This window comes from Dreissena polymorpha, chromosome 12 (genome assembly GCF_020536995.1).
Source record: "Dreissena polymorpha isolate Duluth1 chromosome 12, UMN_Dpol_1.0, whole genome shotgun sequence".
NCBI classification, from domain to species: domain Eukaryota; kingdom Metazoa; phylum Mollusca; class Bivalvia; order Myida; family Dreissenidae; genus Dreissena; species Dreissena polymorpha.
This window is the reverse complement of record NC_068366.1, coordinates 27,551,611-27,563,857: the sequence shown is the minus strand read 5'-3', so window position 1 is coordinate 27,563,857 and position 12,247 is coordinate 27,551,611. Positions and strand designations below refer to the sequence as shown.

The 12,247-nt window shown below is 38.6% G+C and overlaps 1 protein-coding gene across 4 annotated transcripts in view; it reads right to left on the bottom strand.

Moving 5' to 3' along the window:
* Nucleotides 1-1,672: 1,672 nt before the first annotated feature.
* LOC127852833 (neurogenic locus notch homolog protein 1-like) overlaps nucleotides 1,673-12,247 on the bottom strand; it is a 49,410-nt gene continuing 38,835 nt past the window's right edge. For 3 of the 4 annotated variants that reach the window (XM_052386835.1, XM_052386837.1, XM_052386836.1), the window contains 8 exons: nucleotides 9,971-10,246; nucleotides 9,597-9,790; nucleotides 9,102-9,261; nucleotides 8,626-8,739; nucleotides 4,345-4,371; nucleotides 4,043-4,155; nucleotides 3,486-3,719; nucleotides 1,673-3,103 (listed from right to left, as the gene is read on the bottom strand). In XM_052386835.1, the coding sequence (XP_052242795.1) occupies nucleotides 2,330-3,103; nucleotides 3,486-3,719; nucleotides 4,043-4,155; nucleotides 4,345-4,371; nucleotides 8,626-8,739; nucleotides 9,102-9,261; nucleotides 9,597-9,790; nucleotides 9,971-10,246 (1,892 nt within the window). In that variant the 3' untranslated portion in view covers nucleotides 1,673-2,329. Of the gene's footprint in view, nucleotides 3,104-3,485; nucleotides 3,720-4,042; nucleotides 4,156-4,344; nucleotides 4,372-4,894; nucleotides 5,167-8,625; nucleotides 8,740-9,101; nucleotides 9,262-9,596; nucleotides 9,791-9,970; nucleotides 10,247-12,247 lie in introns of those variants that run through there. The other variant, XM_052386838.1, reaches the window with a different exon arrangement.

Sequence of the window (12,247 nt, the reverse complement as noted above, 5' to 3'; positions counted from 1 at the left end):
TGATCACAAGCCGAATACGATGTTCACTGCACCACCACGAACACGTTTATATAAGTTAATTATTTAATCAATGTCAATAGTTTGTTTAACAGAAACTCAGTGACACGAAATATAATATTTAAGTATACCTATTCCAATACTTTTATATCCAGCACTATTGTTGGTCATGATAAATGTTTGGTTGACATTTCTCGATGTAGAACATATTCAGTTTTTATCTGGCTGTTATTTAAATCCGTTTTACTTGTCTTTGTTGATTTCCAAAACCTCAGCTGGTAAATTTAATTGTAATGCATACTTTATCAACTATTCGTACTGTATCAACTAATGGGAAGCAGTGTAACAGAGCCAACATTCATCTCTTAATCCAACTTTGTAACTTGCATCCAATAATTGCATAATTTAATCTTTCTTTTTTTTAATATTTCGATCATCTAGAGTTTGATTAATATAATCGAAAGATTTTTTAACATTAAAATTTTGTAACAGGAACAGTGGTTAAATAAACAAATGTAGAGAACGGGTAAGTAAGGTCATCACGACCATCGAGTATTTCTGCACAGAAAGTAGTTGTAATTGGACCAATGTGTATTAAACATTATACCATTATGCACAGTTACATATATATGGATAGTGCTTATCTTTAGACAGAAGAAAATCTTGTATAGTGCATATATTTTGAAGAATGATCTACGACTTGTACAGCCCACAAAGATTTCGTAGCAATAAGTGTGTACATGACCTCATTTGTGCAGGTCATTTAATGCAACATTTAAAATATATTGTAGAGTTAGTGTGGTATATCTGGCTGTGGGATATCATTGTAGAGATTTCACAGAACATGACGCTGTGCTAACCTCGTCACTACGACACTTTGTGCTCATATCGATGCGTGCTCTGTCATTGTAGAGATGTCACAGAACAAGACTCCGTGATTATCTCGTCACTACGACACTTTGTGATCATATCGAGGTGTGCTCTGTCATTGTAGAGATGTCACAGAACAAAACTCCGTGATTACCTCGTCACTATGACACTTTGTGATCATATCGATGTGTGCTCTGTCATTGTAGAGATGTCACAGAACAAGACCCCGTGATTACCTCGTCACAACGACACTTTGTGATCATATCGATGTGTGCTCTGTCATTGTAGAGATGTCACAGAACAAGACTCAGTGATTACCTCGTCACTACGACACTTTGTGCTCATATCGATGTGTTCTCTGTCATTGTAGAGATGTCACACAACAAGACTCCGTAATTACCTCGTCACTACGACACTTTGTGCTCATCTCGAGGTGTGCTCTGTCATTGTAGAGATGTCACCGAATATGACTCCGTGATTACCTCATCACTACGACACTCTGTGCGCATGTCTGGATACAACGTCAGTAACCGTATGAAGAAACGATACCAACGTATACTCGGAAAATAAATGTACATGTTATATACATATTTGTTTAGATATTCTGACAAAACACTTGCATTGTGAAACAAATAGCGTCTGCAATAGGATGTACATTTCGCAAGCATTTAAAACATCATGTATTGTCTTACTTGGGATTATTGGTGTGTTTTTTAACCATTCCAAAACGGAAAATACCAATTTGTCAAATTTGAATTATCATGTATTACTTCCTTTTCAACAAAAAATCAAAATTTGCATAAAATTGTTGTAAAAGCAAATTTATTATCAACAATAAAAATCTGTTTATAATCAACAATAAAAAACATATGAACCACGTCATGCGATTATGGGTCTAACAACAAATGCGTTCTGTGTATTGCCACCCAAGCCTGCGCAATCGCAATTGGTCGTATTAGCGATAAGGTTAGCTCCTACACAGACTGCCCTTATGCCAATGCTGTGCTTGAGGTACGCTAGCCTCATATGGCATAAGACCCTTTTTTGCATGACGCGGGACATACAGAAATGACCAGTAATAAATAAAATAACACCGATAATCAACATACACCTTCATTCACAGTACACAATACACACATATTCAGTGTTCAATCACATTTGCTAATTACGAATCTGCACCATATTTGAACATTGATGTTCAAGTAATTAAGTACATTAAAAAGTAACTCATATCCGCCTTATACATATGACAACTGATTCATTAATACTGAATACACTTTAATATACAACTAACAAGACACAAAACTCTTTTTCAAACAGAACGCCTTCTTTCCTTTCTTGGAAAAGTCATACAAAAATCCAGTAATGTCCTTTCAATGAATATAAGTATCCAAGCTGGGATGTTGGTGTGTTCGGCGGTCAATGTTTTGATTTCGTGTTGCGAGGTTCTCCTGATGTTGGTCTATTCATCAGTCATTGTTTTAATGTCGAGTTGCGATGGTCTCCGGATGATCTTTCTGTTCGGTGCGGCCGATTGATCGGTGATATCCTGTTCGCCGGAGTGTCGTGAGTACACCGAGTTCAGCGGCGACTGACCAGGGAGGTTCAGCAGTCTATAGGACTCACTTAAAGTGAGCTTTGAAAGCGCCTCGCTGTTGTGTGTAGGCCGCGCTGCAGAACGTTTAACTGCCAGAGATGGGTGCTGTCCTTGTCCTCTCGCTAGAAATTGGTTTCCTATCGACGATGGGAGTACCTGTGCCCATGATGTTGCACTGGATGTTCCGTTTGCGAGGAGGCCCTGCCGTGAGGGCATTCGGATGCTGGAAGGTAGCGCCTCTGCCTCCATGAAGTCCAGGGGCGGTAAGCCTTCCAAGGGCGGGGCTCTTATTGGTGGCAGCTGTCCTCTCGGTGCTGGTGGCGGCACACTCGTGCCGTCGCTGTGGACATTGGTAGAGGCTGATTGAATGCCCATGGGTAAATCTAAATAATCACGCATTCCAACATGTTTGATGGGTCCACCATTAGGCGCACTGTAAGTATAAAAATCTTCCTTTGGAGTGAAAGTAGCGCCTTCTTGAATGATTGAAGTTTTGCTGACTTTTGACTGCATGTGTTTGGCAGCGGAAAATACATGCGCGGCGGTGTTTAATAACTTTTTTCTACCCTTCTTCTTCTTAAGAGGCTTGCCTGTGTCCCCGTTTGGTGATTGGGGCGTGTCATCCATCGTCACTATCAGCTGAAATATCACAAAATGTATATGGACTGTTACATTATGAGTAGGCCTGTTACACATGGTGTTTATAAATGTAGCTAATAAGTTCACAATAAAGTAAACAATTAAAAGCTTTAACATATACATTGTTTATATTCATACTTTAGTTTTCTTCTTACATGTGTTTTGTTTTTAATATATAATTTAGTTCTAGTATTATAGCATGCAGGACAATATTTGGATAAATGCATGGTTTAGTTTTCTTTGATTGTTTTGTTCTGATTTTTTTATTGAGAAAATGTCGCTTTGTTAGTGATAAAGCTGCGACATGCGTTTCTTCTAACAAAATGAAAATCTGTTAACCATTCTATATATAATAGAACACATTTAAATAATGGCCACCTACCTTGTCTTTCATGTTAGACTTTTTCATCATGTGTTTCTCTTGGCTTGTGATAAACTCGACGAGCGTGGCTCCACGCCGGAACCGCTTGTTGGAAGGCGTGGTTGATGAGGGGCCCAGAGGGGGCAGCCTGGCGGGAGGTCTGGGGGCGGAGTCGGCTTTAGGGGCGGAGCTGACACCTTCCTCCCGTCCGGGGAATTTAGTCCTTGCCGGAGTAGGATCGTGAAGATCGGGCATCTTCAATAAGTGCATCAATTAGAATTTGCGTAATTTCAGAAAACTGTTAAGGCATTTATATTGTAAATGACGAAGCCGTGTATTTAATCGGAACATCTTGTAACTAAATTATAGATGGTAATGGTTTCAATTTGTTCTTGTATTCCCAGACACGTAGTGTCTAGTTATTGTTATAATTAACATATTTTCAACTGAATCTTCATGACAGCCTTAAGAAATTAAGTGCAGCAGAGTGTTTGTGCTTGGTAATGTGCACTATCGTTGCCAAATAATATAACTAGTGATCTTTCAAATATTTAAGTAAATGCGTTTAGTACAATAACCTTTTTCACAGGACAAAATCTGTTCCGTATCTTGTCTCTGAATCGGATCAGAAGGGCTGCTGCTATCGCGGCCACAAAGAGGATACAGACAGGCACCGCCACGGCCAGGGCGGCTGAAAGGAGAAGCACACAATCTAGATCACAACAAGGTGTGTGGAGGACTTTACTGCACGGGTCTGATATAAATTTTTCTTTATAAATTGATAATTTTACTGTAATGGTTTCGAACAGCTTATTGCCGAGTTCGTTTGTATAATGCATTAGCAAAAGACGGGAATAATATAAACTAGTCATTAACTTACTTGAGTTACTTTGATCTTCTTGTTTAACTGAAATGCGAAAATAATAGTTACTTAATTTTTGGACGTGCCAAGCTCACATATACAGTATGACACTGTTAATATGTTAATACATTCATCGTATTTATAACCAGACAGTTATTTTTCCCTAAATATATTTGAAATGTTTTACTAGTTTTAATAGCAAATGTTAAAGCTCAACGATTGCCATTTATTTAAAAAAAAAAATCAAACAGTATTTATGCTCACCCCACCCCAGAGCCATGGTCTCATGTAATAATCAAAATATGTTGATAAGATTTGCGCAAACCATTTAGAAGAAAATTGTGTCTTGTTCTGAGAAAACTGGGCTTAATTCATGTGCGTAAAGTGTCGTCCCAGATTAGCCTGTGCAGTCCACACAGGCTAATCAGGGACGACACTTTCCGCTTAAACTTGATTTTCGGTAAGAAGGGACTTCCTTGAAACTAAAAATACCATTAAAGCGGAAAGTGTCGTCCCTGATTAGCCTGTGCGGACTGCACATGCTAATCTGAGACGACACTTTACGCACATGAATTAAGCCCAGTTTTCGCAGAACACGACACGAATAATCAAAATATGTTGATAAGATTTGCGCAAACCATTTAGAAGAAAATTCACGATTAGCATTTCAAATCAACTGTAAATGACCTTCCACTAGTGTGACAAAAGGAGTTTCAAATGTGACAGTATTGCATAAAAGGGTTGAAACCAGTTAAATTAGATATAAAACCTACTTAAGAAAAAATCCTGATGGAGTTATTATCGTGAATATGCATTCGCCTCACGTCTATTGTCTGCATACTACAGTACACAAGTTCTACAGATCAGTTGCAAGCAGAGTGGTATAGATAACAGTTTTAAACACAGTGCTCTAGGGATCAGTTTAAAACACATTGCTCTACGGATCAGTCTAAAACACATTGCTCTACGGACCAGTTTCAAACACAGTGCTGTACAGATCAATTGCAAACACAGTGCTCAACGGATCAGTTTCAACACAGTGCTCAACTGATCAGTTTCTAACACAGTGCTCAACGGATCAGTTTAACACAGTGCTCAACGGATCAGTTTCAAACACAGTGCTCAACGGATCAGTTTTCAACACAGTGCACAACGGATCAGTTTCAAACACAGTGCTCAACGGATCAAGTTCAAACACATTGCTGTACGGATCAGTTTCAACACAGTGCTCTATAGATCAGTTTCAAACACATTGCTCTACGGATCGGTTTCAACACGGTTCTCTCCAGATCAGTTGCAAACGCAGTGCTCTCCAGATCAGTTGCAAACACAGTGCTGTACAGATCAGTTGCCAGCACAGTGCTGTACAGATCAGTTGCCAGCACAGTGCTGTACAGATCAGTTTCAAACACAGTGCTCTACGGATCAGTTTTAAACGCATGGTTGTACAGATCAGTTGCAAACACGGTGCTCTACAGATTAGTTGCAAACACAGTGCTCTATAGATTAGTTGCAAACACAGTTCTGTACAGATTAGTTGCAAACACAGTGCACTAAAGATGAGTTGCAAACACAGTGCTCTACGGATGTTTTTCAAACATAGTGCTCTACAGGTGTTTTTCAAACACAGTGCTCTACAGATGTTTTTCAAACACAGCGCTATACGGATTAGTTTCAATGCAGGGTTGTACAGATAAGTTTCAAACACAGTGCTATACAGATGTTTTCTAAACACAGTGCTTTGTAGATCAGTTTCAAACACAGTGCTCTACAGATCAGTTTCAAACACAGCGCTTCACATGAAAAAACTCGTTTAATATTTACATTACAACAAGGGCTGTTTGTAAAACATGCATGCCCCCCATATGGGCTGTCACTTGTAGTGGCAGCCATTGTGTGAATACGTTTTTTGTCACTGTGACCTTGACCTTCGACCTAGTGACCTGAAAACCAATAGGGGTCATCTGCAAGTCATGATCAATGTAACTATGAAGTTTCATGATCCTAAACCTAATTATTCTTGAGTTATCATCAGGAAACCATTTTACTGTTTCAAGTCACTGTGACCTTGACATTTGACCTAGTGACCTGAAAATTAATAGGGGTAATCTGCCAGTCATGATCAATGTACCTATGAAGTTTCATGATCCTAGGCGTAAGCATTCTTGAGTTATCACCCGGAAACCATTTTACTGTTTCGAGTCACTGTGACCTTGGCCTTTGACCTAGTGACCTGAAAATCAATAGGGGTCATCTGCCGGTCACAATCAATGTACCAACGAAGTTTCATGATCCCAGGCGTAAGCAATCTTGATTTATCATCCGGAAACCATTTTACTGTTTCGAGTCACTGTGATCTTGACATTTGACCTATGATCTAAAAATCAATAGGGGTCATCTGCCAGTCATGATCAATGTACCTATGAAGTTCCATGATCCTAGGCCTAAGCATTCTTGAGTTATCATCAGGAAACCATTTTACTATTTCAAGTCACTGTGACCTTAACCTTTGACCTAGTGACCTGAAAATCAATAGGGGTCATCTGCCAGTCATGATCAATGTACCTATGAAGTTTCATGATCCTAGGCCTAAGCGTTCCTGAGTTATCATCCGGAAACCATCTGGTGGACGGACCGACCGACGGACGGACGGACCGACCGACCGACCGACCGACCGACATGTGCAATACAATATACCTTCTCTTCTTCGAAGGGGTGCATACAAAGGAGTCATTAATACTGATTGTAGAAACACCGATACACAAGCATAACCTGTTCATGTACGTGTGCTCAGCCGAATGTATCGAGTAAACCACCACATTGCATTCAGACAAGACATTTAAGGATTTACGGCGACCGATAAAAAGATTATACGGAGTGTTATATTTGTCTAAGTAAAGATAGTTTATTGACATTTTATAATTGTGTCAGCCTGCAATGGTCAACCGTCTACAGAAAAAATAATACGTATTAACATATTTCGTTTCTAAAATATGACAGCTGCGTTCAGATTGGAAGACAAAATGCGCGTATGCCTTAGAGTCAGGAACGTTGATGAACAGTCAATATTAGAAAATAACTAAATGTCTTTGCTGTGTACAAAAATAATAAAGTACATGGACACATGACATGAAACTAAACCGTTGTACAATGTATTCATGCTGCTTTGTATTTAATTGTGGTTTAATTCTACACATCTGAACTCCAAATACTTATGTAGTTTTCTTTTACCAAAAAAAGATATATCTGAAATATTTCTTTCAAAATCCTCCTCTGAATTCTAAGACACGCTGTTAGACAGAATGGCACAATGAACCAATCCCCAAACGACGCTTTGCAAAACAAGTTGACACACCTTGTCTTTGTACACATAACTTACGGGTTGTGGCTACACCCAGTAAAAGTAATGATAATCTATTTTAAAATGTGTATAGGACCACTAAATATACCGAATAGTACACTGTGGTTTCAGAGAAAATATTCTTTAACCCATTTATGCCTAGCGTCTAGAAAAAAGGCCTTAGGCAAACAGCGTAGACCCAGATGAGACGCCGCATGATGCGGCGTCTCATCTGGGTCTGCACTGTTTGCTTAAAGGAATTTATGTAAGAAGTATTCTAAAAATATAAATAGATATACTAGACATCCCTTATTTTGGAAATAAATTGATCCAATTAAGAAGGTTGGGAGAGTCCACTAGGCATAAATGGGTTAAGTGCATGTAATTTGGCTATTTAAGTCTACATAAATAGTGTGATATCATGATGTGGCCAGTTTTGACCATAAAGGCAAATGTTCAATACTATGTTATATACCAAATATCAAACAATTGTGTCGCGTTTTGAGAAAACTGGGCATAATGCATGTGCGTAAAGTGTCGTCCAAGATTAGCCTGTGCAGTCTGCATAGGCTAATCAGGGACGACATTTTCCTGCCTTTATGTATTTTTCGTTTAAAGGAAGTCCCTTCTTACCGAAAATCTTGTGTAGGCGGAAAGTGTCGTCCCTGATTAGCCTGTGCGGACTGCACAGGCTAATCTGGGACGACACTTTACGCAGATAAATTATGCCCAGTTTTCTCAGAACGCGACACAATTGGGCCTTGTGATTTCAGAAAAATATATTTTAGTTACTTTTCTATGCAAGTCTATAGGCCATATCCTTTATTCAAAAACTTGGAATTGGATCATTGCAACATCATTATACTAAAACCCTTATGCCTATGAGTTAAATAATATGTAAACATCTATATACCGATTACCAATACACCTGTTATAAAACACCAGATGGGGACACACACCTGGGTACGCTGTGGGAGGAGCCCCGGTCGCTCCACAGGCGGTGCTCGGCGGTCCAATCTGGGGTGGAGCGGCGTTACCACAGGCGACCATGACCTCAGCCTGCGGGTGAGACGCTGTAAGATAACCAACAGTTACTAACAAAACACATAATGAACAGTACAATTGTCACGCAAACGTTTTACCGAACATGAATATTAGGCCATCACAGTCAAGTAATTGGCATACTTCCCGTAATTATTCTAATCACAAAAACTGTATACACTTGTTCCAGTTAGTCTAGCCATTCCAAACTGTATACACATGTTCCAGTTAGTCTAACCATTCCAAACTGTATACAAATGTTCCAGTTAGTCTCACCATGCCAAACGGTTTTAGTAGACATAGCATCTTATCTTTCGATCGCGAGAATCCGTCATATCAATCTTTATAGTAAATGATCATAAATCTACGACGTTCCACTCATTGATGAACCCACCTTCGACTTTGAGAGAGTACTGGCCACCCTTAAACGGATTGGTCAAGTTCAGGGTAGAGAAGCCATTACTACTGGTGAACACGGGGTTGGTGAAGGGACACCGTACGGACACGGCGTTGAACATCAGTGTGGGCACACATGCGCTGTCTGCGCCCTTTTCCTGTAACACACATGTGGATTAGCCTTTAAATTTTTAGTTATAGTAAATAATTACAAATGTTGAATATATTCACAAAACGTTTTTCTGTTCATTTCAGTACATTCATAAGACTTTAATTGGTTATTTTAGTAAATAATTACAAATGTTAAATATAATCACAAAACGGTTTTCTTTTCATTGCAGTAAATTGGTGACTTTACTGTTGTTTGTCTGTTTTGCTTGAAAGTATCGAGACAGACTAAAAAAACATGAAAAGTTAGCGGTGAATTAGGTTGGTCCTTATTTGCATACATATGTTCATTCCTTATCATCATCATAACTATAACGGTACGTACTTGCTCGATGAACATAGCGTACACAGCTATTTCCGTCAGACAGGAGGCTCTGATTGCGCATATCTCCGCGCCTGGGCCATTTCCAGTTCCGCCATTTCCTCCACCACCACTACTGCCACCACCGTAAGGAGGCACAATAAACACTGGCTGGCCAGTAATTGTCCGATTGTCCCCGGGGCTGATAACTGCATCATCTGATAATAGACCAAATGGATTTAGATGAATTTGACATTGCAACACAATCATGGCGTGTGCTTTAAAAACAGCCGAAAAGTGCGTATCCTTTTATCAATAATATAAGCTTACAATATTTAAAAATTGTCCTTTATTACTGTGTAATAGCTTATTTTCGAAATCATGTCCGCTCGTTTTACCGTCTACGCAGACGTATTCCTGGACGTCGTACGTGGAAAATCCTTCGCTGTTGTTACAGCCAGTGGTCCCCAGCACGCAGTCCTCACCATGGACCCTGCAGCAGCGCTCGAACTGCGCCTGCTCGTACGTGTCCATGGCTACTGGGCAGTCCGGGTTCCGCCTGACGACTGTGAAAACGGAACTCGTTACGACGGCACGCATTCGCTCTGCGCACTCTGTGGAAAGGGTGTTGAAGGGGGAGTCTCCCGGACATTTAGAGACGACCGAAGTGTTTTCTGGAATACGTTTGGATGCATTTAGTGCTTACTTATATTCTTTCAACCCCCTTCTTAGTCAGTCGTATGAGTTGAGTTGAACAATTGAACTTTAAAGAACACAATCATATTCAAAATTTCAACATTTATAATTGTATTCCGTTAATAAGACGCTTGCTTCGGTTGAATGGAATACGGAACAACGTATAAAACGTAACATTTGCAATTTTAAGAGTCGCGTTCTGAGAAAACTGGGCATAATGCATGTGCGTAAAGTGTCCTCCCAGATTAGCCTGTGCAGTCCGCACAGGCTAATCAGGGACGACACTTTCCGCTTGTATGACATTTTTCGTTTAAATGAAGTTTTTTCTTAGCAAAAATCAAATTTAGGCGGAAAGTGTCGTCCCTGATTAGCCTGTGCGGACTGCACAGGCTAATCTGGGATGACAGTTTACGCAAATGCATTATACCCAGTTTTCTCAGAGCGCGACTCATAATATCACGAAGATCAAATGAAATTAGTATATCTATTGAATGATGTGCGCAAAGAGTTCATATCGTTCTATTAGCGAAATAAATGCAATGTTATTTAAGATTCCATGAATATTTTGCAGATACGATATCAAATCGTTCAGATAAATACAAATAGCGTTTCAATGATAAAGCAAATGATAGCTTTCGTATAATTGCAGACAATAGTTCTTGAAGATATAAAAACATATATCTTATTAAAAACATGCGAACAAAAACACGTAAATGAGTGTATACTAGTAAATTAATATAATATTATGGTCTTATTATGTTTTATACATGTTAAGTCGAAACATGATCTTTATAGAGTTCAGCAATTTGAACGTTGGTTCACTTTTTGTGACTGTTAATAGTTTGTGAGCTCTTGGAGGTATTTTATCTCACTTAACCAACGTTTCATATATCATTAAGTATATGTATTTCATATACTCTGAACACAAATATCAATGATTTTCTTGACATAATATTCCCTAAATAACATGTGCATTATATTTATTATGTAATGCGTATAACATATAAAGTAACTAAGCGGTAGTGATTAATGAATGTTTTTGACTAAAAATGGGAACTATGAATAATACAAATTATCTTCAGCTTTTTTGGCGGTTTTTGAACACAAAACGACAACGCAGTAAAGTGAGCGCTTTGAATTATCAACGCGTCTAAGGCATTGAAAGGATGTTTTACAAGATACAGGGAAGTTTCTGTTGAAGTAAATGTTTATGGAACAGTTGACTGCATGAAAAGCTAAATGGGTATCAAAAAGACAAGGTTAGTAAGTACAACTAAATGAAACGAGAAGTGATAAAATATTGGAAAACATCCTATATAAAACGAAAAAAAAAACACGTATCAACAGAGCTGTGTATTTTGCGAGCAAGTACATGCCCGGATGTAAATGTAATTTCTGATTGGCTGGAAATTAATTCAGGCTTTTATTTTACTTTGGAGAAAATAGAACTCTATAGATCTGTCCGCTGTTTGTTTATTGAAAAGATGAAGTAAATATTTCTCATTACTATTACAGGACTCCTCTCAGATATTGAACTAGGTAGTAATTAACGTTATCATTGAATCAATATTGTATAGGAGACTGAACGACTTTTTTCATTTGGAAGCTGAGGACAACGTTATATCTTCTCATATACTGTTACGATCGCTTCATTTCATAAAAAATAAAATAACAATTTCTTGTTGTTGTTGTTTGTTGTTGTTGTTGTTGATGTTATATTTAAACAAGCAACGGTCTGAAGGTTTACATCCTTATTCAAAGTACTCAAATTATTTCAAATAATATGCAACATAATTTGCAGATTCATATAAGTATACTTAAATTTACCCCCCCCCCCCCCTCCCTCCCCCTCGCACTCTCTTGCCACCCCGAATGTCAATGTTTGACGTCACAAAGTTAACGACATAACAGCCTTTAAAAACTCGCTAGGCTTCTGCAAAGCAAAATACTATTAGTTATCCTTTAAAACTAATTTTTTA